This window comes from Danio aesculapii, chromosome 21 (assembly GCF_903798145.1).
Source record: "Danio aesculapii chromosome 21, fDanAes4.1, whole genome shotgun sequence".
Taxonomy (NCBI): Eukaryota; Metazoa; Chordata; class Actinopteri; order Cypriniformes; family Danionidae; genus Danio; species Danio aesculapii.
Window position 1 is genome coordinate 26,768,453 of NC_079455.1, and position 24,268 is coordinate 26,792,720.

A 24,268-nucleotide genomic window follows, 5' to 3' on the forward strand; every position below is an offset into this window, starting at 1 on the left:
GAGCCAAATTTTGACTCTACCATCCGAATGTCGCAGCAGTAATCGAGACTCGTCAGACCAGGCAACATTTTTCCAATCTTCTATTGTCCAATTTTGGTGAGCCTGTGCGAATTGTAGCCTCAGTTTCCTGTTCTTAGCTGACAAGAGTGGCACCCGGTGTGGTCTTCTACTGCTGTAGTCCATCTGCCTCAAGGTTCGATGTGTTGTGCATTCAGAGATGCTCTTCTCCATACCTCGGTTGTATCAAGTGGTTATTTGAGTTACTGTTTACCAGTCTGGCCATACTCCTCTGACCTCTGGCATCAACAAGGCATTTGCGCCCACAGAACTGCCGCTCACTGGATATTTTCTCTTTTTTGGACTGTTCTTTGTAAACCATAGAGATGGTTTTGTGTGAAAATCCCAGTAGATCTGCAGTTTCTGAAATACTCAGACCAGCCCATCTTGCACCAACAACCATGCCACGTTCAAAGTCACTTAAATTACCTTTCTTCCTCATTCTGATGCTCGGTTTGAGCTGCAGCAGATCGTCTTGACCATGTCCACAAGCCTAAATGCATTGAGTTGCAGCTATGTGATTGGCTGATTAGAAATTTGCATTAACGAGCAGTTAGACAGGTGTACCTAATAACGTGGCCAGTGAGTGTATATGAAGAGACAGAGAGAGAAAGAGATGTTGGTCTACTATTTAAAAAAAATGAATGCAGCTTTAGTGGTAACTTTCCTTAATAACCTTGTCATTTACTGTAAGTAAATTATGTATTTTGCGTTTCCTTTTTAAACCAACCTTTTTGCAGTCCTGTCATGAAGTTAATGTGTTTTTGAGTTCATACATATTGTTGCAGCCATTATCACAACACAACTTATTATTCATTTCACAGGGTTCAGTGTGCACTGTATAATGGATACTGACAACTGGAGTTAATCACAGCTCAAATAAATGCACCATTGACTTCCCCAATGTTGCAAAAAGAAAGTCCTCTAAAACTTCATTAGGAAGTGACAAGTCTTTGAGACTTTGTCTTTTTGTTTTTTTGTTGATACAAAAAAAAAAGATGAAACTGATTCCTGAGATACTCCAAGCAGTCAGCAAATGAGAACTTGATGAAAGCTTACTGCTTACTGATTGCGGCTACCAAATAGCAGTCTGATATTGAGATGTAACAAGTATGATGATCGGGAAAATGGCACAACATTAGGGAAATCTCATAAACAACTCACACTCTTGTCATCTTGGGTTTCGAGCTGATGGGCAGCTACTCAGAAATCAAGCTTTGCCATTGGTCTACTTCCACATCTGTTGTTTTTAAAGAAGCCCTCAAGTTGATTGGATGACAAGAAATGTTCTCTCTGCCAGGTATCATACGCGTTAGCTAAGTGCACTGTATATATTCTACAAATAAATTACTTTGTTGCTTTGGAAAGACTTGACTACTTTTTTATCTTCCATGCCTCCCATCTGTTAGCTCTTTTCAACCCCAAAGCATGAAAAATATAGGCTCTAGTTTTGATGGCTACTTCTCTTCCACTGACTGTAGTCAGAAATAAATAGTTGGACAGACCAGTCAAAGCCCGTCCAATCTCTCATCTTCCTCATTAAAGTGCAGAATCAAAGCGAGCAACAGCGGCAAGAAAAAACACAAAGGCCAGACTGTTTTTCACATATTGCGCTGATTAGCACACGAAGAGGCCTCATTTTTTGCGCTTTCAAAATTTGAAATGGTCGCCAGGAAATTGGAGTGAAAAGTAGGCTGATACCTCAGCCAGCACTGCAATTTTCTTTAATTTAGTGCTGCTTTGAATACAGTGCTGCTTGAATGCTTTGTTTATCTGTGGTCTGATTTGTATTCCTGCCTCTTAGGTGTCCGAAAGGTGTGATTATGTGTACGTCAATGGCAAGGAGACTCGTGGGAGGGTGAAGATGATGGTTAACTTCACTTACAGTTACCTCAGTGCTCAGCTGGAGGTTAGCGTGTGGACGCCTCGACTCCCCCTGCAGATCGAGATGTCTGATCCAGAGCTCAGCCAGATCAGGGGCTGGAGAGTTCCTGCAGATGCTGCCAACCAGAGGTTAGACATGGTTTGCTTTTAAGGAATCACAATTTGATCTTTTGTTAAAAGAGTTTGTTGTACAAATGAAGCATATTTTAGTTTTCCCAAGAAGGTTTTGATGTTAAAGAATAGTTCACACACACACACACACCCACACACGCACGCACACACACACACGCACACACGCACGCAGAAGTTTTAGTTAAGTCCAGATTTCAAAGTTCAGTTTAGATCAGTTCGGTGTGGTTTAATTTTCACTTCTGAAAGTTCAGAGCTGGAGAACGCTGGAGGTCTATCGTGGAAAACTGCAGGTGTGAGTAGGTCACATCAGCTCAGGATACGTCCTGGTCCAAAATTATGGATACCTTGGCATCATTTCTTCACAGGTCTTGAATCAAATCAGTGGTGCTGTATAATCTCTAGAGACCTCGTGATGAGTATCCCCAGGTGGAAATAGAGAATAAAGAAAATAATTAGCGTAGCTGCTGATCATAGTGTATTTAAACGAGATGCAAAAATGTGTTATAAATGAAAATAGTAGTTATATAAACAGACATAGAAACAAACATGTAAAGCATATGAATGTTTCTAACAAAATATCTGGTGCATTAAGACAGGAGTGTGTCCTACAGGTGGTTGTCAAGGCCGCTCACCTGCGTAGAGCACACTCGTGCATCATACCGTTATGCGATGCATTCTGTGTATGCTTTACTAAAAAGATAGATCTTTAATCCTTAACATTCTTCAATAAATCATCTTTTGGGTTTAACAGAACAGAAAAAAACTCAAACAGGTTTGGAACAAGTAAAGGATGAGTAAAGGATGACAGAATTTTCTGTTTTGGCTGAACTATCCTTTTAAACAATGTTATACATTTGAAAACACAAATATATGGCAAGCCATTGTAACATTTCATCTAATGAACTTACTAGTATTTATTTTTATTCCACTTGAATTAGATACTTTAGATACTTTTATCTTTTTTTTTTAAGTATCCATGCTCATTCAATAAGCTTTACATACTAGGACTATATGATTTATTGAAAATGTTTTAGCTAAAGCGGCATAAATATTGACAACTATATACCCTTTTTTAACATTTCCGGGTTTCTCAGTAGCTGAAGTCGTCATACTGTAGTTGGGTAAACTTAGAGTGCAGTGGATTGAAGAGTACAACAAAAAAAAATTTTACAATCTTATTTGCTAAAATAATAAAAGAAAAACTCCACGATGATGTTATAAAGATTTTCTGGAAAAGAAATAAAATTGTGTGAGACTGATGATGGCAGCCAGAGGAGAGAATAACGTTAAATTTACTGTCCTGTTCCATAGACGCTGCATAAGAAACGCCTCACACTAACGGTCATTTGCTTTTTGTAATTTGAATCGAAGATGATATAATACATACATAAATACATATAAATGTTTTATACCTTTTTTAAAAAATCTGAATATTAAAATTTTTCAAGGATTTAAGATGCTGATGACTGTTAAACGCGTCATAACAGGCTTGAGAAAATGGTCCATAAAGAATCCATCCTATTTTTAAGATCACCAATTTTAAAGCAGCTAATGCAGCACATTGTTAAAATATACAAAGTTGTCGGTGTCAACACTAATTTAGTCATTTAAACAGTTAAACGGTCAGTAATATGTTTTATTATTAATATTTACAAAAGAACAAATAAATATTATACATTAGGAGCAAATACATTAGCAAACAGTTTAGCTTATTAAATTAATAGCTATTATAAAGAAATAGAATCAAGTTATCAAATTTTTAATCTTTAATTAATTAATCTTTTCTTCACTTTATAACTTACCCATTCTAATTAAAGAGCAACGAATGAATCTCATCTATTTACATTTTTAGTGTGATTACATTAAATAACAGAGGTGTCACTTTATAAATGCACGCATCTAACTTTATAATGCAAGCATTCGATTGCTTTCCTTACTTGTTATGCTCAGTTAGGACAAAATTAGTTGTGTTTGAAAGAAAACCCATCGAAATTGATATCTTTAAATGTTATTATTATTATTAATTATGTGTAGATGTCTGTTCAAACACGCACCCAGATGAGGATTGGCTCTTTAATGTTTATTGCCACCCTTTCATAGAAAGATTGAAAATATGGGGAAAATACCTTTACAGGATGATAGTGGGTGAGAATTGTAAAATACAGGAGAGTCCCGGGAAAAACGAGAGGTATGTATTACAGTCATCTTTAGTTATCATTTTTTGGTGTGAGTGGAGCTTAAAAATAGGGTAAAGCAATAAAACTGGAAGTTAGGTAGACATTGATTCATTCATTTTCTTTTTGGCTAAGTCCCTTTATTAATCAGGGGTCACCACAGCAGAATGAACCGCCAACTTATCCAGCATATGTTTTATGCAGCGGATGCCTTTCCAGCTGCAACCCAGTAAGAAACACCCACACACTCTCATCCACAAACATACACTACGGCCAATTTAGCTTACTCAGTTCACCTGTACCGCATGTTTTTGGACTTGTGGGGGAAATCTAAGCACCTGGAGGAAACCCATGCAAACACAGGGAAACATGCAAACTCCACACTGTAATGCCAACTGACCCAGCCAAGGCTTGAACCAGTGACCTTCTTACTGTGAGATGACAGTGCTACCCACTGCGCCACCGTGCTTTAAAAGTTGGGTAGACAAAAATGAAAAAGAAAAAGTAATATATTACCCTTCACACTCTTAAAAATTAAGAAATAACCAAAGGTTTTCAGGAACCTTTTTGAGACGTTAAAAGTATTTTTTTTCTTTTCTAAAGATCTTTTAGGCAATATTATATTTCTATAAACATGTAACGTTGGTAAATTATTATTTAGAGGATAAGAGCCTTGTGACTATGCTCAGTCAAGATTTCTAATCTTTATCTGAGCAAAAAATATCCTGCACAGCCCACAGCCCTTATGCAATGTGACTGGTGATTTGTAAACGCAATGATTTCTTACATTACTGAAATAAGTCTCTCAGTACTGCTCCAGCTCACCTGGACTGTCTTAATAAACAGCCGCTTTTACGCTCTGTTGTTTCTTGGTAACACCAGACGTGTACGGGTCTCCCTCCGGAAAGCATGATGGTGGTGAGGGAGGATGCGGACGCTGACTTTTTAATTACCGCTGGGTCGTCTTCAGGCGCACCTGCCTCTGACGCACCAGCACCAGACAACACACAGGTTAATGCTGACATACCATGCGGATATCCACGAGATAATTTTTAATTACTCTTCCACCAGAAACAATCCTGCTGGATTGACTCATGCATGATAAGCGAGAACCGGATGACGGAAGACAGATGGAATGAACGGTAGAAAAATTGCAAGGCACTGATGAGACTCAATGAATGGATATGCTTGTCATCTGTAGTGTGTGGTTGACAGGAATAAAATATGTGGTTTGCGCAAAGAATTCAATACTAAGATTTTTTTAAAAAGCTCTTATTGTACTAGATTGCTTGGAAATGAGCTTGCTTTGTAAAACTAATTCACATTTTGATTAACTTGAGAAAGTCATGAATATTTCTAACTGGTCCTAAAACTGTATATTACATTATATTTCATTTGAATATATATTTATGTATATATATTGAATTATTTAGCTTTTTTTCTTGCATTGTTGAATAATGCTTTAAGGCAAGTTCACTCAGCGGACAACAGGCAGCTTTGTCTTATACTGAAAAATGGTCATGCAATAGACATGCAAATACAGCTTCTTATCTACCTGAACGAGGACTGTTTCTCATCTTTTTAGACTATCCCAGAGCAGAAAACAAAGAAAAAGATTGTTACAAAAATGACACAAACAGAAAGGTCATATTGAAGACAAATTTAGGATAAAGGGCCAAAAATACTCATGGCTGAATTATGTGATCTTACTAAATTTTTCATTTCAAAGGGCATAGATACAGATACAGCTATTCATTTCACAGATTTCAGCAGTTCAAAATGGCAACAGATTCTAGTTTTTCTGCAGATGAACTATATATATATATATATATATATATATATATATATATATATATATATATATATATATATATATATATATACATATATATATATATATATACATATATATATATATATATATATATATATATATATATATATATATATATATATATATATATATATATATATATATATATATATATATATGTATATATATACACAGTATATATATATATATATATATATATATATATATATATATATATATATATATATATATATATATATATATATATATATATATATATATATGTATGTATACAATACAATACAATACAAAAAACTTTAAATGTAAATAAGTTAAAGTAACAAACAAATAGTTCTCATTGCTTTTTGATCATATAATTTTTACAGTGTAGAAACTCCGGTTCAGAACAGGCTATAAACCCTAGTGTGAAAGCTCTTTCATGTTCCTCAGTAGAAGTTGTGCTGTTTTGGAGAGACACAAGGAAATACATTTTCATCTGTGGGTGAGCTGTCCCTTTAAGACAGTGGTCAGCTGGTGTTCATGTTTGTCTCTTTAGTCTTAATTCTGCGCCCTTGCTGTATCATATGTTCTGATAGTGCGAGGTCAAGTCTGTCTGCGGTAGTGTTTTGATTACCTGTGAGAGAGCAGGAGACATGCACTGGTGTTTTAAGACTGGAGCTCATTACTCCTGAGACCCGCGGTGACCTGACATTCCTCATCTGAGCGCCGCCTGCCCTGTTTATACACCTATGTTCTGTAAATGTCATGCTGTTTCTGCCGCGCTGGTCAGGCGTCGCTGCGTAAAAGTCTGGAGGAGCGTGGCCTTCGCACCGCTCAAAGACACCATGTTAACCTGCCACCTCTGTTGTTTTTTATTTTCGATGGCTTTGACTCATTAAAAATAATGGAATGGCCTGAGCTGCCGGCCTGTTCACCTAATGCTGGACTGTTTGTGTGAGCAGAGGAAGTGCATCATCACTAATGTGAATAGGGCTCACATTTATAGCCTGTTGAAGCCACTCAAACTTAATATGAGACTGAACACCACTGCTGTTCTGTCTCTCTCTCTCTCTCTCTCTCTCTCTCTCTCTCTCTCTCTCTCTCTCTCTCTCTCTCTCTCTCTCTCTCTCTCTCTCTCTCTCTCTCTCTCTCTCTCTCTCTCTCTCTCTCTCTCTCTCTCTCTCTCTCTCTCTCTCTCTCTCACATACAGTTAAAGTCAGAATTATTAGCCTCCCTTTGAAATTATTTCCAAAAGGATTTTTAACAGAGCAAGGAAATTTTCACAGTATGTCTGATGTTCTTCTGGAAAAGGTCTTATTTTTTTTATTTTATTTTGGCTAGATTAAAAGCAGTTTTTAATTTAAAAAAAAAACATTTTAAGGTCAAAATTTTTAGCTCCTTTAAGCTAAATTTGTTTCGATTGTCTACACAGCAAACCACTGTTATACAATAACCTAATTAACCTAGTTAAGCCTTTAAATTGCCCTTTAAGCCGAATACTAGTGTCTTGAAAAATATCTAGTAAAATCAAGGTCATCAAGGCCAAGATAAAATAAATCAGTTATTAAAGATGAGTTATTAAAAGTATTATGTTTAGAAATATGTTGAAAAAAATATTCTCTCCGTTAAACAGAAACATTATATTACATTATATTTCTTTTCTTTTTTTAATGTATGAATACTTTTCTTCAAAATCTTAAGGAGTCTAACATCTACTTAACTGTTTTAAAAAAAAAAACTTAAAACAAAAACGAAATATATATTTGAAGCTTTCTATCCACCTCTTAGTTTTAACTTAAACCTTTAAGGCAAATGTAATTTAATTCAAATGTTTAAATTGATGTGTTGTAAATAGATAGTTGTTCACAGATTCAACAATTTAAAATTGCAACAGATTAGAATTTTTCTGCAGATGAACAATATGTTTTGTCTGTGTGGGCAGAATATGTTAAGAAGTTTTATTTATACAATAAATACACATATATATGTGTGTAAAATATTAATCAACTTTAATAATCATTAATACAATCAAATGACCAGTTATCTATGATGATTTTGTTCTTTTTTTAGATAATGAGTTCCTTGTTCAAATATATAATTTCAAGAGTTCACACTTAGCTGATGATTGATTATAAAGCGTGTTTGGCATGCTGTCCCAGGAGAGAGCCCTGAGCTCATAAGATCCCCGAGTCCAGGGCTCTCTCCTGTTGCAGGGCGAAAGGGGAGTTTGAGCTCAGACGGAAATGTCGTCTGGTTTGGTAAGGCCTAGAATCAGTGATGTTCTTGCTGTGAGTTGCCTCAACTGGGCCACAGTGCCACCCATCTAAGAAAGGAGGAGGAGTATGGGTGGAAGGGGGGATTCTTCAAAATGAAGATGGCTGTGATATAGAACTTAGGGTATTTATAGTGACTAAGGAATCGTCTGATTGGTAAATCATGAATTGGCTAGTGCATGACCAGCTGTGATCAATCATAAGCACGCAATCCTCTCGAAATTAGTTTATAAATAAACCCCACTTATATGCATTCATAATTATTTGAAATAAAAAAAAATTGCTTTCACAGTGGCTTCTCAAGAGGCTTAACACACTTTCAAGCCTGGTCAAAGTTGTTTGGAGCTAAGAAGTGAAAACCTTAGGGCTGGTTTAAGCCATGGGACAATAACTTTTCAAGGTATACCGAGGTTTTAAAACTGCCCAAATTTAAGAACAGTATATCCAGCTGAAAAGATATCCAAAAATGCAATTTTAAATTGTAAAGAAATCTGTGTGTTTGAAACTAACGAAGACAGAAGCTGTGTCTCATTTCAGAGGCTGCATCCTCTGAAGGATGCATTTCAAGAGCACTGCGTCATTGCGATGCGACAAAGGCTTCTCATTTTAAAAAATTTGAAGGCTCCTTTAAATGCAGCCTCCAAATGTTTCCTTCGTTTCCCAGGTAATAAAGGACACAACCGGTGAATTCTTGAATGTCCCAAATAACGTACAACGTACAAATAACGGTACAACGTTTTTAAAAGAAAACTCTGGATTAAATATATGAATTATTGTTGAATATTGTATGAACAATTGTAAGAATATTTGTTTTATCTCTCATCCTGAGTATATTTATAAGAATGAATTATATTTATAATGAAATGCTAATCGACACAGCATTCATCACTGGGTAGAATACAATAAAAGACATGTACTATTAATTATTATTTTACTTGGATATCTAAACGCATGTTAAAAAACAAAGAGTATAACATGTCTTACTAAAAAGTGATTTTATTGACAGTTTACATTTTTATGTGTACATGTATGGATCTAAAGAATTGTATTTCCAGCTTTTGTAAACCTAGCTTTGCCTTCAGATCGCTTAAAATAAGTTTTAAAATCTCTCTGGATAAAAGTTGTTACAAATTTTATTAACGCGTATTAACAGCAGCTGTTACGGTTGCTAGGTGACAAGATCTTTCCTCACTAGGCTAGATCGTCTCATTTCAAAATGCTCGATGCGGCTTGTGTGGACTTTGAAGGACTCACTTTTGATGCATCCTCTGAAATGAGATACATCTAATGATTCATTTGAATTATTTAGCCTGACATGTTTACTGCTTCAAAATATTATGAATGTTTCTCAAAATAAAATATATTGTGTTCAAAGGGGAAAAGGGTATTTTTTTTACTCTGACATTTAAAAAGAATATATTTAGAGCAGTAATCACAATACCGTGAAACTGTGATATTTTTATCCAAGGTTATCATACCGTCAGAATCTTATACCGTCCCATACCTTGCTAGTTTTTAGCAAATTTGTTACAAACCTATGTACGTTTGTGCTGCCATTATTGACAACTCAATTCAGACCCATCTGAATTGTTCTTTCTGTTGGGAGACAATAACTCCATTTATTTTACACATTGATCTTTCAATAGCATGCTGTAAATAGCATAGATTAGAATACTGTTTTCTTCTCTTTTTATTTTTAATGTGATTATTTTTCTTTTGTACCTCTGAATATAACTTCAAAGTGTTTGAAAGTGCTTTTGTTAATTAATTACTTTAACTTAATAAAAAAATATGTAGAATATTACACTCAGTATCGGATGCTCTCTGTGCTGCAGGTCTGGAGAGGATGATGGGGATGAAGGAGCCAAGAAGGACCGAAGCTGTGCTCCACAGTACCAGAGCACCACCGTCCGTGTCCTCACACACTTTGAGGCTGAGCCAGAAGAGTGGCAGGGCCAGCCAGACTTCCTCCTGGGCAGTGACTGGCAGGTGGATGTAACAGAGCTGGTGAGAGACTCTTTAAGGGTGACAGATGAACGTGTGGCCAAGCTGTCAGAGGAACAGGTCCTGATCGGCTTGAACACCGGCACCACCAAAATTCAGGTAAGAAAGAGGAGAAGTTCTAATCTAGTATCTAAGGTGTGTCATCATGTACCATAAGCACATCTAATGCTGATTAAATAAAATGCATTACCACAATAATCTAGCAGTTAGGGATTGGCAATGTGGATTTAAAACCATTATTTCTGGTTACTGTTGCAATAAAATAGATTTTAAAAAGTCATGCATCTTTAGTGAGAAGTATTTTCTAAACAAGTATAGGGTGTTGTGAGAACATGTAATATAATTTCATTCATACTTTAAGCTAGAGGGCGCCTCGCACATAAACTCCAAGTACAAAATAACAATCCTCTTGTTAATCTGATATTAGACATGGTTTCATATATATATATATATTGGGATCATGATTGTCGAAAGTATTACAGCACTTTGTAAACGTTTATTATTACCATTTGTTGAGCCTCCTCATACAGTTTGATAGAGCACATGGATCCGGAGCTGCTTCGCGTGACGTCAGACTTAACAAGTGGATAAAGACATCATGTCATTGCTGTATTTGAGTAAGCAGAAGTTTAACATGGTTAAGCTGATCAAACAAGAAGACAATAAATGCACAATTGTGTAGCAATATTTAGTTCAAATGTGATCATATATTCATGGTGAGTATTTTTATAACCATGAATTTATATTTATAATGCTAAGCTAATCGACATAGCATTCATCACTGTGTAGAATACGATAAAATAGTAGGATTTTGGGTAAGCTGATCAAACAGGAAGACAATAAACACACAATTGTGACAATATTTGGTTTATATGTGGTCATATAGCCATCGTGAGTATTTTTATAACCATGAATTTATATTTATAATGCTATGCTTATCGACATAGCATTCATCACTGGACAGAATACACTAACATAGAATAATTTTGGCTAAGCCGATCAAACATGAAGAAAACAAGCACACAATTGTGTGAATATTTGTTTTATCTGTGTTTTTATTGCTATCCTGAGTATTTTTATAAGAATAAAGTATATTTATAAGGCAATGCTAATCCACAAAGCTTTCATCACTATATAAAATAGAATAAAATAATGTAATTTATTACAAATTCAGTGAAATTACACCATGCCTGGTAACAAAAAGGTACACGCAAAATTATTAATTGTAATTATATTAGCACTCCACTGATACAAAACTGTATTGAAGTATCTTCATTAATTGCACAGGCTGCACAGTACTGCCCTGACCAAACCACTTCCAGATTGTAGAGGCAGATTCCAGATGTGTATTGTGTATTTTTTTTTTTTTTGCTGGAGGACAAGCGATTCTTATCATAGTAAAAATTTTACTGCTATATCACAAGCGATAAGATATCAGCAGTCCATGAATTTTCAGCATTATTACAGCTTTATTCATGATTTATTTGTTATAACGTATTATGCAATTTCCTCTCCACACCACAGCCAGAGCTGCACATTTTGGAGAAAGAAAACTGACAGTTACAGCTGACTAAGCCGCAGTTCCCTTGTGTTTCTACTGCATGAATAAAAAGCGAGGACGTTCTTGTTTTTATTGGAAAAGCCGAGCTGTCATTTGTCAATCTCTCCATGCGGATGAGAGGTGAATCAGCTCGAGTTGTGATGTGACACGTGTACGCTGTCAGACGAGAGCTAGACAGCACTTAGCTCTGTCACAGCTTGTATGCTGTCTGTCTGCACATCTCTCACAGCTCCTTCCACAAACCATAATCTTCTTTATTAAGACCGACTAATTACGTGTTGGTCTGTGAAGACTACACATTTTTTCCTTATAGATCTGTCACATGTACTTTCACACATAAATACTCCTCCTTGACGAGCTGAAAGTGCCATTAGAGTGCTGTCTGGCAGAGAAAGATAGACGCCAGAGCCACAGGTGGAGAACGCTTCGATTTGATCCATTTGCTGAAATTAAAATCAGATAAAAAGCCCAGTAATGGTGGGATGGAAAACGTGGAGTCTGAAAAGCAGTGCTGCTTTATATATCGAGATCCCTGAAATCAAAAACCCAGCACTTAACCATGGCCAAATTGCCAATCGTCCACCTTGCTGTCAGGCCAAATGCGCTATTCAATTTCCAGAGGGACGCACCTGTTTTGCAGTTCATTAAAACTAAATTGATTTACTAATTATTTGCAATTAGAAATGGGGACAATACGTATGCTTTCAGAAACGGTCAAGAGCAGGTTTCGTTTGGAAGGAAAGATTTGTTAAAGTAGTGTGGCATGCAGTAACTGTTAGAAATAGATCTATAAAATAAGTGGAGCACTGGGGCAGCATCTTACGCAATGTTGAGTAAGGCCTGAGGCTCCCCTTGCTTATTCTTTTTTTATGTCTAATTAATAAATCTCTCAAATCAAATGGCAAATTAGAATGCGCTCTGAATATAGAAACATTGTAAGGATTGTTTCTTTACCTTAAGATGGCTGCATCTTCGAGTGCAAATCTGTCGCCTGTGGACTAGTGTACAAATGGTAGTTAGGAGCAAGTACAGGCCGTGCGCATTGGTGACAGTGGAAGTCCCACTTACAGATAAGAAGTAAATGGCTTCTGACACTTCATTATAACATAATGAATGCGGAAATATGGAGGTGGCTGCTTTGCAATTAATTGATCCAGATAGGAAGTCTTCACGTCACGTTTGATATCGAAGTCGTTTTCATGCTCGTGTGTCAGATATTGCCATATGGCCGAGGGCGGACAGCTGTCACTAAGATTTTTTGAAATTGCACACAGCCTTTGGTTTTTTTTTTGTGTGTCATTATGAGAAACTAGGAGAAAATATACAGTTGTTTCAGTGTTATGTAACAGAGGCATATCTGTCTGTATTTTTTATCCAGGTGATGTCCCCATTATCAGACTCAGTTCTGGCTGAGAGGGTGATCCGAGTTCTGGATGATAAAGTCAGTATTACAGAGCTGGGTGTGCAGCTGGTCTCTGGACTTTCCTTGAACCTTCAGCTCAGCACAGGAAGCAACAGGGCCATTGTTGCCACAGCTACCACACAGGAGACCATGCACAGTGTTAATCAGGTATTCCAGTAAGACTGATTAATCCATCAATTAATCCATCAGTCAATTAATCCATCCATCCAACCATCCATCCATACATGCATCCATCCATCCATCCATCCATACATACATACATACAAACATACATACATACATACATACATACATACATACATACATACATACATACATACATACATACATACATACATTCATCCATTCATTCATTCACCCATACATACATACATACATGCATACATACATACATACATACATACATACATACATACATACATACATACATACATACATACATACATACACACATTCATACATTCATACATTCATCCATACATCCATACATCCATACATCCATACATACATACATACAAACATGCATCCATCCATGCATCCATCCATCCATCTACACATACATACATACATACATACATACATGCATACATACATACATGCATTCATACATACATACATACATACATACATACATACATACATACATACATACATACATACATACATACATACATACACACATACATACATACATACTTGTTTCTGTAGTATTCTGTAGGTTTGGGCTCTGAAATCCACCAAAATCTAATTATATAAGCACATTGTCTATGTTACATATGTACCACTATATAACCTATATATGCAAGGATGTAACTTTGGCTTGTAAAGTGGGGAGTAAAATGTTTTCAATTTAAATCCCATTTTCTGCATTTACATATATTTTGGGACTATGCTGATACAAAATCCAGGGGAAACTAGGCTGATTAAACGCATTTAATTTCTAACCTAAAATGAAAAGTTTAGGTTACAAACAGTGTGCCCTGAATTACAACTTTGTAATATTAATTGCAGATTGACATCAACAAAACTAAATTATATAAAAGTTATATGAAAATGTTGATTATTATTTTATTAATTGTAAAATAAAAATAAAATAATTAAATCCCTGGTGCTAATTTTCTGTGCAGCACATACTGTAGTTCTAAACATACAAACATCAAGCGGTGTAGGCATATTTTGTCTGACATAAAATATGATTATATTCTGATTATATACTGAATCAACCAACTCACATCTTCTTTTCTCTTCCATGTTGACATTAAAGTCATCTTCTGTTGCTGTTTGGAGTTTCATCACTGACTGAAATGGTTGTTTCAACTGCAATATCTACTCATTAGAACTTTCACTGTTATTTTGAGGGCATGCACTCAAAGTTATTTGATGCGAATGCATGCTTTGACAAACGGAGACACTATGTTCATCTGTGGCAATGATGGGGCACAGATAAAAAAATCTTAAAAATGTTTAAACATGGGAGGGATATGTAGCCCCTCCTGTCATTTAAAGATACACCCCTGTATATATGTATTGTGAAGATAAGTCTGTGGAGTTGTAATTTTTTGAGCTGACAGGGAAATTTTATTTCATATTTATGTATACTTTAAACTTGTTAATATAAACTTATTGTTCAGTTTAAAGATTATTTCCAATAAAAAAGCCTAAAAAAGACTAAAAAAGACTTTTTTTTTTAATTAAAACATTTTAAAATGATATATTTTCCACTGGTATCACAAAAAATAAACGATCACCAACCACAGTGTTCTAAATAGTCTGTGTGCTGGAATTTTTAACACTGTGGCGTCAAATTCCAAATTGTATTCTGGTTTTCTGGTCACGCCAGTGCATACTGCATACTTCCATGCCAGTTTCTCTGAATCTCTGGATTGTTTTATCTAAGAGCAGGTGCAATCACTGTAATCACTGTCATTATGGACAAAGTCCTTTTGACATGTGCCGCATGTTAATGAGGAGCTGTGGTTTGTTAGTGGATCATGCTGCTTGGGGCTGACCACTTATTCTGAGTCATCTCACATTTAAAACCCCTTTCTGATTAGTCTGATTTCACAAATTCATTGCACCGGCAGGGGTTTACTCTCTTCTCCACTTCCATAGACATAAAACGGGCTCCCGCTGATTGATGCGTCTGTTCTTTTTGAAATTTGCTTTTGGAGTCCTGCATTCAGGTTAAGTATTGTGCTTGCTGTACAGATAGAAGAAAGGTAGCGTTTCCAGAGTGCATTTGTTCATCTTGCGTTTCTTTTTCTTTAGGAGTCTCTTGTCAGTGCGTGGCTTCAGTTCAGTGATGGCTCCATGACCCCTCTTGACCTCTATAACCCTGCACATTTCGTTCTTACGGCCACCTCGCTGGACGACCAGGTGGTGTCAGTGAAGAAAAGCACCACCTGGAGATGGCCAGTGGTGGTGGCGAAGGGTGAAGGGCAAGGAATGTTGGTCCGCCTGGAGATGTACGGACCTGAATCGTGTCTAAAAACCAAGCGCCGCACTGTTCTGGCTGCAGGCAATGCAAACGTCCTTGTGAAGTTTGGCCGAGATGATGAAACAGGAAACAGTGCAAGTGACAGGAGATATAGGCCCAACGCCCCATACTATGGAGGTTCTATCTCAGACATGGAGGCTGGAATCATGAATCGAGGTGCTACCACCATCAAATCCTCCATTCCAGGAAAAGCGAGTGGAGACAGGCTCTCAGCCGGCGATATTCCTATGGATTTCTCTGAATTCCCAGCACAAGCTGATCTTCCTCCTGGACGTAACATGGAGGATGACCTGTTGCATTCTCGCCGTGGACTCACCGACCTGGAAATAGGTATGTACGCCCTGCTAGGTGTCTTCTGCCTGGCCATCCTGGTGTTTCTAATCAATTGCGTCTCCTACGCTCTCAAGTATCGCAACAAGCAGCTCCCATTGGAGGGCCAGGAGACCATGGCTCACGCACATGACTGGGTTTGGTTAGGCCACGATGCTGAATTGTTGGAAAGCCAAGCTGGTTTGTGTCTGGATCAAGAGGAGCTGGGTGGTACAATGGACTCCGGGCTGGGCCTGGAGGAAGGTAGCCAGCTCCTCAATGGCCTTTCCTCCCAGAAGAGTGTGCAGGGTCAGGTCCATAGATCAGCCTCGGACTCAGGGTGTGTTGGGAGAGATCACAAGGCAGAGTCCATAAACTCTCCCACTACCAAACGAAAACGGGTCAAGTTCACCACTTTCAGCCATAGCAAGCCCAGCAATGGCTGCCCATCCATAAGCCCTCTTCTCATTGGTCAGAGCGACATCAAATGGGTATGCCCAGACATTGAGCTCGGGGACTCCAAAGAGCTCCGAAATTACATGGAAAGGTTAAATGAAAATGCTACTAAGAACATCGTATAGTGTGCTTGTAGTTATTTATGTATTTTTCAGACAAAAGCGTAGCTCACCCATATGCCTTCTGGGTAAGGTGGTGTGGTGGTGGTTGTGGTGGTGGGGTGGGGGGTTGGCCTGACTCTACTGCACTCAGACAAACTCACATCTCACCATGAAAAGACAAGCCATTCATCTGGTCTTGTTTCCATGGCAACTGTCATGAGGGTTCATCATCAGGAAAGAAGGAAAACGGAGATGGTTGTGAAACTGCTGAGGATGTGAGAACATTGGATTATGAGAAATGTTTCAATCGAGATGTCTATATTTTCTTTTCTTTTTTTTTCCGAAGAAGAGGATATTCCATTTGTATATTTAAAAAATATATATATATTTCTTTTTTTATTTCAATTTATCACACTGAAGCCTGGTTGGTGGTGGTATCTATTTGTGAGTGAATATCTCAGAAAACACAAAAGCTGACATTTAAACATATCAGGAGTGCGTTGGAAAAGCGCAGCATTTCCACAAATTGAACATTGACTGGCTCGGGTGATGAGTGAGAATACATTTTGTAAGCTTTTACATATTTTTATACATCTCTGTTCCTGTCCGTGTTCGTCCGTCTACTGTATTTCTCCAAAGACTGACACCCATATGTTCAAGCATGTGAATTCAAAGTATGGACGAAACAAATGGTCTATTTTGGAACTTTTTCCACCAACAGTTTGAATGAACATGTATATAAATATGGCAGAAGACTTCTGGGAGAAACAGGCAGATAAATGACCCTCCACATCCCTTCGAGAGCTGTTGAGCAAATTGTATTGTTGTAGGTAGTGTTATCAATATTGTATAATATGTTGTTTACAGTATTAGAATGATAGATGATATGCGCTCCAATTGCTTATGTATGTGTGCTCTAGCATTTTATTTCCTTTTTTTTATTTCTTTGCTTTTCTCTGCTTTCTTTTCCATTCTGCTTAGTTTTCCCCCTTACAGTGATTGCGGAATAGAACAAGGAATATCTAACCTACCTAAACAAATGTCCCTCAGATTAGCCTAATGATTAGGTTAAAGTTAATTGGACCGGATCAGTTTGAGGCTGCAGTCCTTAGGTAATGTGATCGATGCAGTGGAGAGATGTGTATACTTTGATAAGAAAACCCCAGAACAGTTTATTTGTGAATAAATTGATTAGGAAACCCCTCGATCTATATTTGTGAGCTGTTTCGAAATATCATAAAGGACTTATTCAATACACAATTAGCCTTTATACACTTTACTTTCCAAAGCTTTAGATAGTGTGTGCTGATTTATTCCTCTTCCAGTTATTTTGGCATGATGTCCAACTGGATCATCCAGATGTCTCATGTAAGATGGTATTAATTAAAATCAAGACTAATTAATAGTATAAAATGTATTAATTAATTCTCTCCGCTGTTCCACACATGTCTTGTATTTCATGAAGCAGACACGTTCATGAAGAACACAGAGGAATAATTGTACTTGAGGAGGTTCAAGACAGTCTACTCAACGCCGGTCAGTGATCCTATCTAGTCAGTACTGTTGAAATATGTTTCTGTTATATGTGATGAGTCAATGTTTGTTAAAGTATATAGCATTTTAGTTTACTTTGCCATTTATTTTAGTTTTTTGTTTAATTAATTGTCTGTTTTGTGAGCTAAAAAAAGCACTGCCTATTACCATAAAGTCCTGAAAAAGCATCTTTTAATTTATGCATTACATCACTGGGTTTTCTATTTGCATATTAAATAAACCATAACATCCTGCTTTTCCACTTTTTACCAGTTGATGGTGCTGATTTCTAACCCCAGTTGCCTCAGAGGGGATTTGCAGCCTTTGATGGTCATTCTCCTTGACAGGCGCATGACCCAAGTCTCCATATAAAGGTTATGTGCTTAAAACTGCTGAACTATACTATAAGTGTGCAAATACAACATTGCGATTCAACCTTGCTGCATATGAAAAAATGTTCTGAGAGCACACTATAATTTTACCCACATTGCACTGCAGTAAACCACAGGTTTTAACGAGAAGTGTGTTGTTGGCGGCTGTGTGCACCATATAATTCAAAGGTTATTGCAGACACAATAGCTCGGGATTTGAGATATAGTCCATTTCTTCGGTCCTGCACATTAAAGGATCATTAGAGCTAAACTATACAGGCAGGATCCCAATGCTGGATGGTGCAGCTCTCCTCCCCTCTGAGACAGGCCAGACTAATTAATGATCAGCGCAGTGAGGCTTTACTCCATGTTAATGTGACATTAACGTGCAACCCTTGGAGCTAAATGATTGTAGTCATTTAACTGACATTGATGTGACAATTAACGCCTTCTCCATCACGTGTGACTCCGCCCCGTCCGTCATCGCAAATTTTTGACACGTGTATTTCCCGACAATGTTTCATAGCTTATTGATATTCCCGGACAAGTGCTGTTAATTTATCTTTCATTATGATAAGTAGAACGTAAACAAATTAATGGACAACAATGTCAGCACGGCATAGAGCCACGGATTATTTTCCTTCTTTCAAAGGCACGACATTCAGCGCATAACTTTATCCAAGGTGGCGACTGAAACAATACAAGTTCATTAGCGAAAATCACACATGCCTACTTGCGCACGCGCTTAATTTTGTTCCCGGCGGGACAAGCCTTTTTGAGATCCAAATTGAGAGGCTGCACACTTAACCCTCAGAGGGATGCTTCTGGAATTGGGTCTGTTTTCTCCTTTTATCTCAGCTGATATTTTGGTATTTGGGTCTCTGTTCTCTGCGTCTCGGAGGAATTGCATGAGCACACTCTAAATTAAATCATGACATTAGCTGGTGTCTGTCAGGAGTGTATATTAATTCGCCTAATGTCATAGACTGGTTATTGTGTGCGTGAAATGTTTCTTTCCTTTCTTCCGATTTTATAAAACAAAGGATGAAAAAATAGCAAGACCTCTCAACCTTGCATTAGCTGAGTTTTCAGCATGAGCATCTTGTTGTAATCTTGCCTTCTGCTAGTTAACAACATTGGCGTTGCTGTAAATGTCAACAGAGTTGTCAGTATAATGCCAGCACTGATCTCGCAACAGACGGCCAAAACTTCAGATCACAAACAAATTGACAGACCCTCTAAATATAAGCACATCTGATGTAAAATGCACAACACAGACTTCATTTTCCACTCACCCGTCTATAACTTTGCAATAAACTAGACTATCTTTTAAATGTCCATCAGTGGCTATTTATGATCTGTCAGTCACGCTGGATGCCAGAGTCCACGACATGAACATTGGTTTTTATGAGAAGTGGCACAGCAATGCATGCTCCATATATTCGGGATGTTTTGCCGTGTCTAACGGGTATAACAACAAACCATCTCTGGCCTGCTTTTATGCGCCGTTCAAAGAGGAGCTTCTCACTGTTCGACTTGTGGTAACAGCGTGACAGGCTATAGTAAAGAAGCTGATAGAAGCAAAGCCTGGAGACGAAGGTGTCTACACACTAAAATGTTGCTCCATTTCACTATTAAAGCTTAACCAATTCTCTACAGCCATCTCTGTCAGCAGAAGACAGAACATGGCTTTTATCATTGTTGTTGTTGTTTTTTCTGGATAGTTGTTTCAGCGCATTAGGTTTAACAATGCTCTTCCTTCATCTGGATGCCTCTTGTTCTTTAAGCGAAGACATTTGCTTGAAATCGTGTGAATGCTGAAGAAGGATTATGTGATAATCAGATCTGTGCAGTTGTATGATTTCAGTCATTAAGTTGCATTATCTGCTAAGGCAGCAACATATGGTGGCACTGAGTATTATTTGTGCATTTAAGCCCCATTTATAAAACTGTATGAACTTTATTAACTACAGTACATTGGGATACAGTAAGTGCTGTAGGAATACATTCACTTCATTTTAAGTTCAGTAAATATTGCTAATTAAAAGTATAGTTCACCCAAAATGAAAACCATACTAATATAGATATTTTTAAAAGCTTAAGTGTGCATATAAGATTCAAGTAATTTATACACACAAATACCAATCATACTGATACTTAAAATACCAATGTTATTGAATGCAAAATACAGTATGAAGATTTTAATTGGTTATTTAATTTACATATACATTTATATATACGCACTTAACTATGTTAAGCATATTTTAACAATATATAGTTGAAGTCAGAATTATTAGTCCCCCTTTGAATTTTTTTTCTATATAATTTATAATATTTCCCAAATGATGTTTAGCAGAGCAATGAAATTTTCACAGTAGTTCCCATATTATTTTTTCTTCTGGAGAAAGTCTTATTTGTTTTATTTAGGCTAGAATAAAAGCAGTTTTTAATTTTTTAAATACCATTTTAGGGTCAAAATTATTAGCCCCTTTACCATTTGACTGCCCCTCTACCAAACGGTTGACCATGTTTTTACTGTTTTAAATTATGACTGTTCAAAATTTAAACAAACAATCCTATTGCACTACTACATAGATTTTGGTTTGATTGTAAAAAAAAAAAAAAAAGAAAAAGAAAGAAAACATGTTATATGAGAATCTGGCAGAGTTTTATGGCACACTTAAAAAAGGTGATTTAGTATTCAATAATGCTTTATTTGAAATATTATTTAAAATACATTGGCCTTACACTTCATATTTCAGATTTTTCATAGTATATGTATAAGGTCTGGTACTTTTACAATCAATCAACATATCAGCCATTTGGCAGAGGTTGATATTTTAGGAATTATGGGATGTGTTGAAACAAAATGCATTGAGTACGTTATCTAGTGACATTAGAATTTAAGAAATGCAATCCAAAAATTTTTTTCTTGGTGGGGTAGTAAAGGGTTAAGCTATTATTAAAATATTTTTTACAATGAATTGCCTAATTACCCTAACCTGCCCAGTTAACCTAATTAACCTAGTTAAACCTTAATTATGTTACTTTAAGCTGAATACAAGTATCTTGAAAAATATCTAGTCAAATATTATGTACGGTCATCATGGAAAAGATAAAATAAATCAGTTATTAGAAATGAGTTATTAAAACTATTATGTTTAGAAATGGGTAGGAAAAATCTTCTCTCTCCATTAAACAGAATTTAGGGGAAAAATAAATGGAGGCTAATAATTCAGGGGGCTAATATTTCTGACTTCAACTGTACACAAGAATAGCACAATTTAAAAAAAAGCTAATATTTAAACAAATAAAATAATGATTAGTGAGAATCAGTAAATCATAAATAATTTACTGCCATTTGTGTAAATAATTTGTATTCAAATACTGCATAAAAGTGTAACTACACTGTAAAACCCAATAAGTTAAGGTAACTCACAGCATTTGAGGAAACCAATTGCAACAAACCATTTAAGTTCAAAAACTAATCCTAAGATTGCTGTAAACTTAATCTATTTGAGTACATGAAACCATTTAAGCACAGTAAAATCCAATAAATTAAGAAATAAATTAACTGTAAAACCTAATAAGTTAAGGCAACTCAAACCGTTTGAGGAAACCGATATATACAAAACTCTTTGAATTGATTGAGTTAAAAACTCTTTTTGAATGAGTAGAATTAACTCCCAGTAAGGTTCGAGTTAACTACACTCATTTCATTTGGTAAATTTAATCATAAAGTTTTACAGTGTATAATCTGAATATGAACATTTTAAAACATAATTTAATCTAATTACAAGAATGATTGCAATCTCACCTTAGCTTATATCCTTTTCATTTTTGGGTGAACTTCTATTTTGATACACAAGCAATTAACCCTTAATAAATATTTAGTTTAAAAAGTGCACTTCTGCAATAATGATCAGTTGGGTGGTTTTTAGTCTTATAACTGAAATATCTGTTCACCATTCGTACAAAACACTAATTGCAACACTGATAGCAAAATGAATGGATACATGGATACCTTTTTTAAACACTGATTCGTTTAAAAGCAATTTAGATTTTTGTTTAAAACTTGCTTTGTTGCCCTTAAATCGTTTTTTTTTTAGAGTATATGGTATGAATTTCTGTAGTACCAATGGAATTTTCTATATATTTCTTCTACCATGCTGTCATTACCACTGCCATTTACAAATCCTCTTCCATAGCTTATGGGATAGCAAAATGTCAGAAGGATGTGCACTTCAGAATCTTACCAAAAATATTAAAGGGATCGTTCACCCAAAGATGAAAATTCTCTCATCATTTACTCATCCTCCACGTTTTCCAAACCTGAATTTCTTTGTTTTTAATATTTACTAAATAATGTTGTTAAAACAACAATTAACTTGCGTAGTATTTATTGTTTCCACTATGGATGTCAGGGGTTACTTTTTCCATCTAACATACTTCAGAATATTTTCCTTTGTGTTTAAAATGTTTAAAGGTCTAGAAACACTTGAGTGTGACTAAATAATAAGGAAATACTATTTTTTTGCTTGAACCATCCCTTCAGTCACCCTGTTATTTACCCATACTATATTATGAATACTTTGAATTTAGACATACTACTTGTCTAAAACATTTTCTATTATTCACTGAACAAACTCATTAAACAACACTGATTCATTCAAGAACAAATGCTGTGTCGCTGTATTGCTTAAAGACACACGATTGATTCTGCTCTGAGTCTGAGCCATTTTCATTGCAGATTCATCCATTAATTAAATTTCCTTTAGTTTAGTCCCTTATTTATCAGGGGTCGCCACAGTGAAATGAACTGGCAACTATTCCAGCATATGTTTTACACAGCGGATGCCTTTCCAGCCGCAACACAGTACTGGGAAACACCCATACACTCTCATTCACACACACACACACACACACTCATATACTAGGGCAAATTCAGTTTATTCATTTCACCTATACCTCATGTCTTTGGACCGTGGGGGAAACCAGAGCACCCAGAGAAACCCACACAAACACAGGGAGAACATGCAAACTCCACACAGTAATGCCAACTGACCCAGCCGAGACTCAAACCAAGTTCTAACAAGCTTTTTAACTATTGCATAAGTCACTATTGTGCTATTCATCTGAATTTGATGCTCTGAAATGGAACAAAACACAACAGATATCGAAATAATAAAGCATCATGCACTGATAAATAGCAATTGTAGAACAAACTAATGAAAAGCCGCCGATCATATAGGGACTATAAGGAAAGCCCCCTGCCAGGGTGGTTTGGCCCCTGGCAGACTATTAAATCAATGATCTCTCTGTTCAATGCCCAGAGACCATACATATTTATATTGAGCGTGGGAGGATTGTTTGAACACAGTGTGCATCTGCAATCGAATTATCAGACCAAGAAATAAGTCTCCGGTACACACACACACACACGTACAGAGTCTGCAGAGTAATTATTTGGAAGCAACATAAATTGTTGGCGCACCTTTACGCAGAAGCCCGTGGCAGAAGAAGAAGGTGGCTCGGTATTTAATGGACCACACTAACAAATCCGATTATCTGTGTCACTGTTACTCGGCTCCGCAAGCGTTCCTCAGGGCTGGCCAATAAATCACATCTCCGTCTTCTGGCAACACAAAGGAGCTCACTTTGAGGAGCTGTAAAAACTGAA

At 36.5% G+C, this 24,268-nt stretch overlaps 1 protein-coding gene across 1 annotated transcript in view; it reads left to right on the forward strand.

Moving 5' to 3' along the window:
* Positions 1-16,764, forward strand: part of si:dkey-112m2.1 (transmembrane protein 132C) — a 241,366-nt gene extending 224,602 nt beyond the window's left edge. Inside the window, exons 6-9 of the mRNA XM_056447091.1 lie at positions 1,862-2,070; positions 10,169-10,436; positions 13,277-13,468; positions 15,590-16,764. Of these exons, the coding sequence (XP_056303066.1) occupies positions 1,862-2,070; positions 10,169-10,436; positions 13,277-13,468; positions 15,590-16,708 (1,788 nt within the window). The 3' untranslated portion in view covers positions 16,709-16,764. The remainder of the gene's footprint in view (positions 1-1,861; positions 2,071-10,168; positions 10,437-13,276; positions 13,469-15,589) is intronic.
* The last annotated feature ends 7,504 nt before the right edge of the window (positions 16,765-24,268 follow it).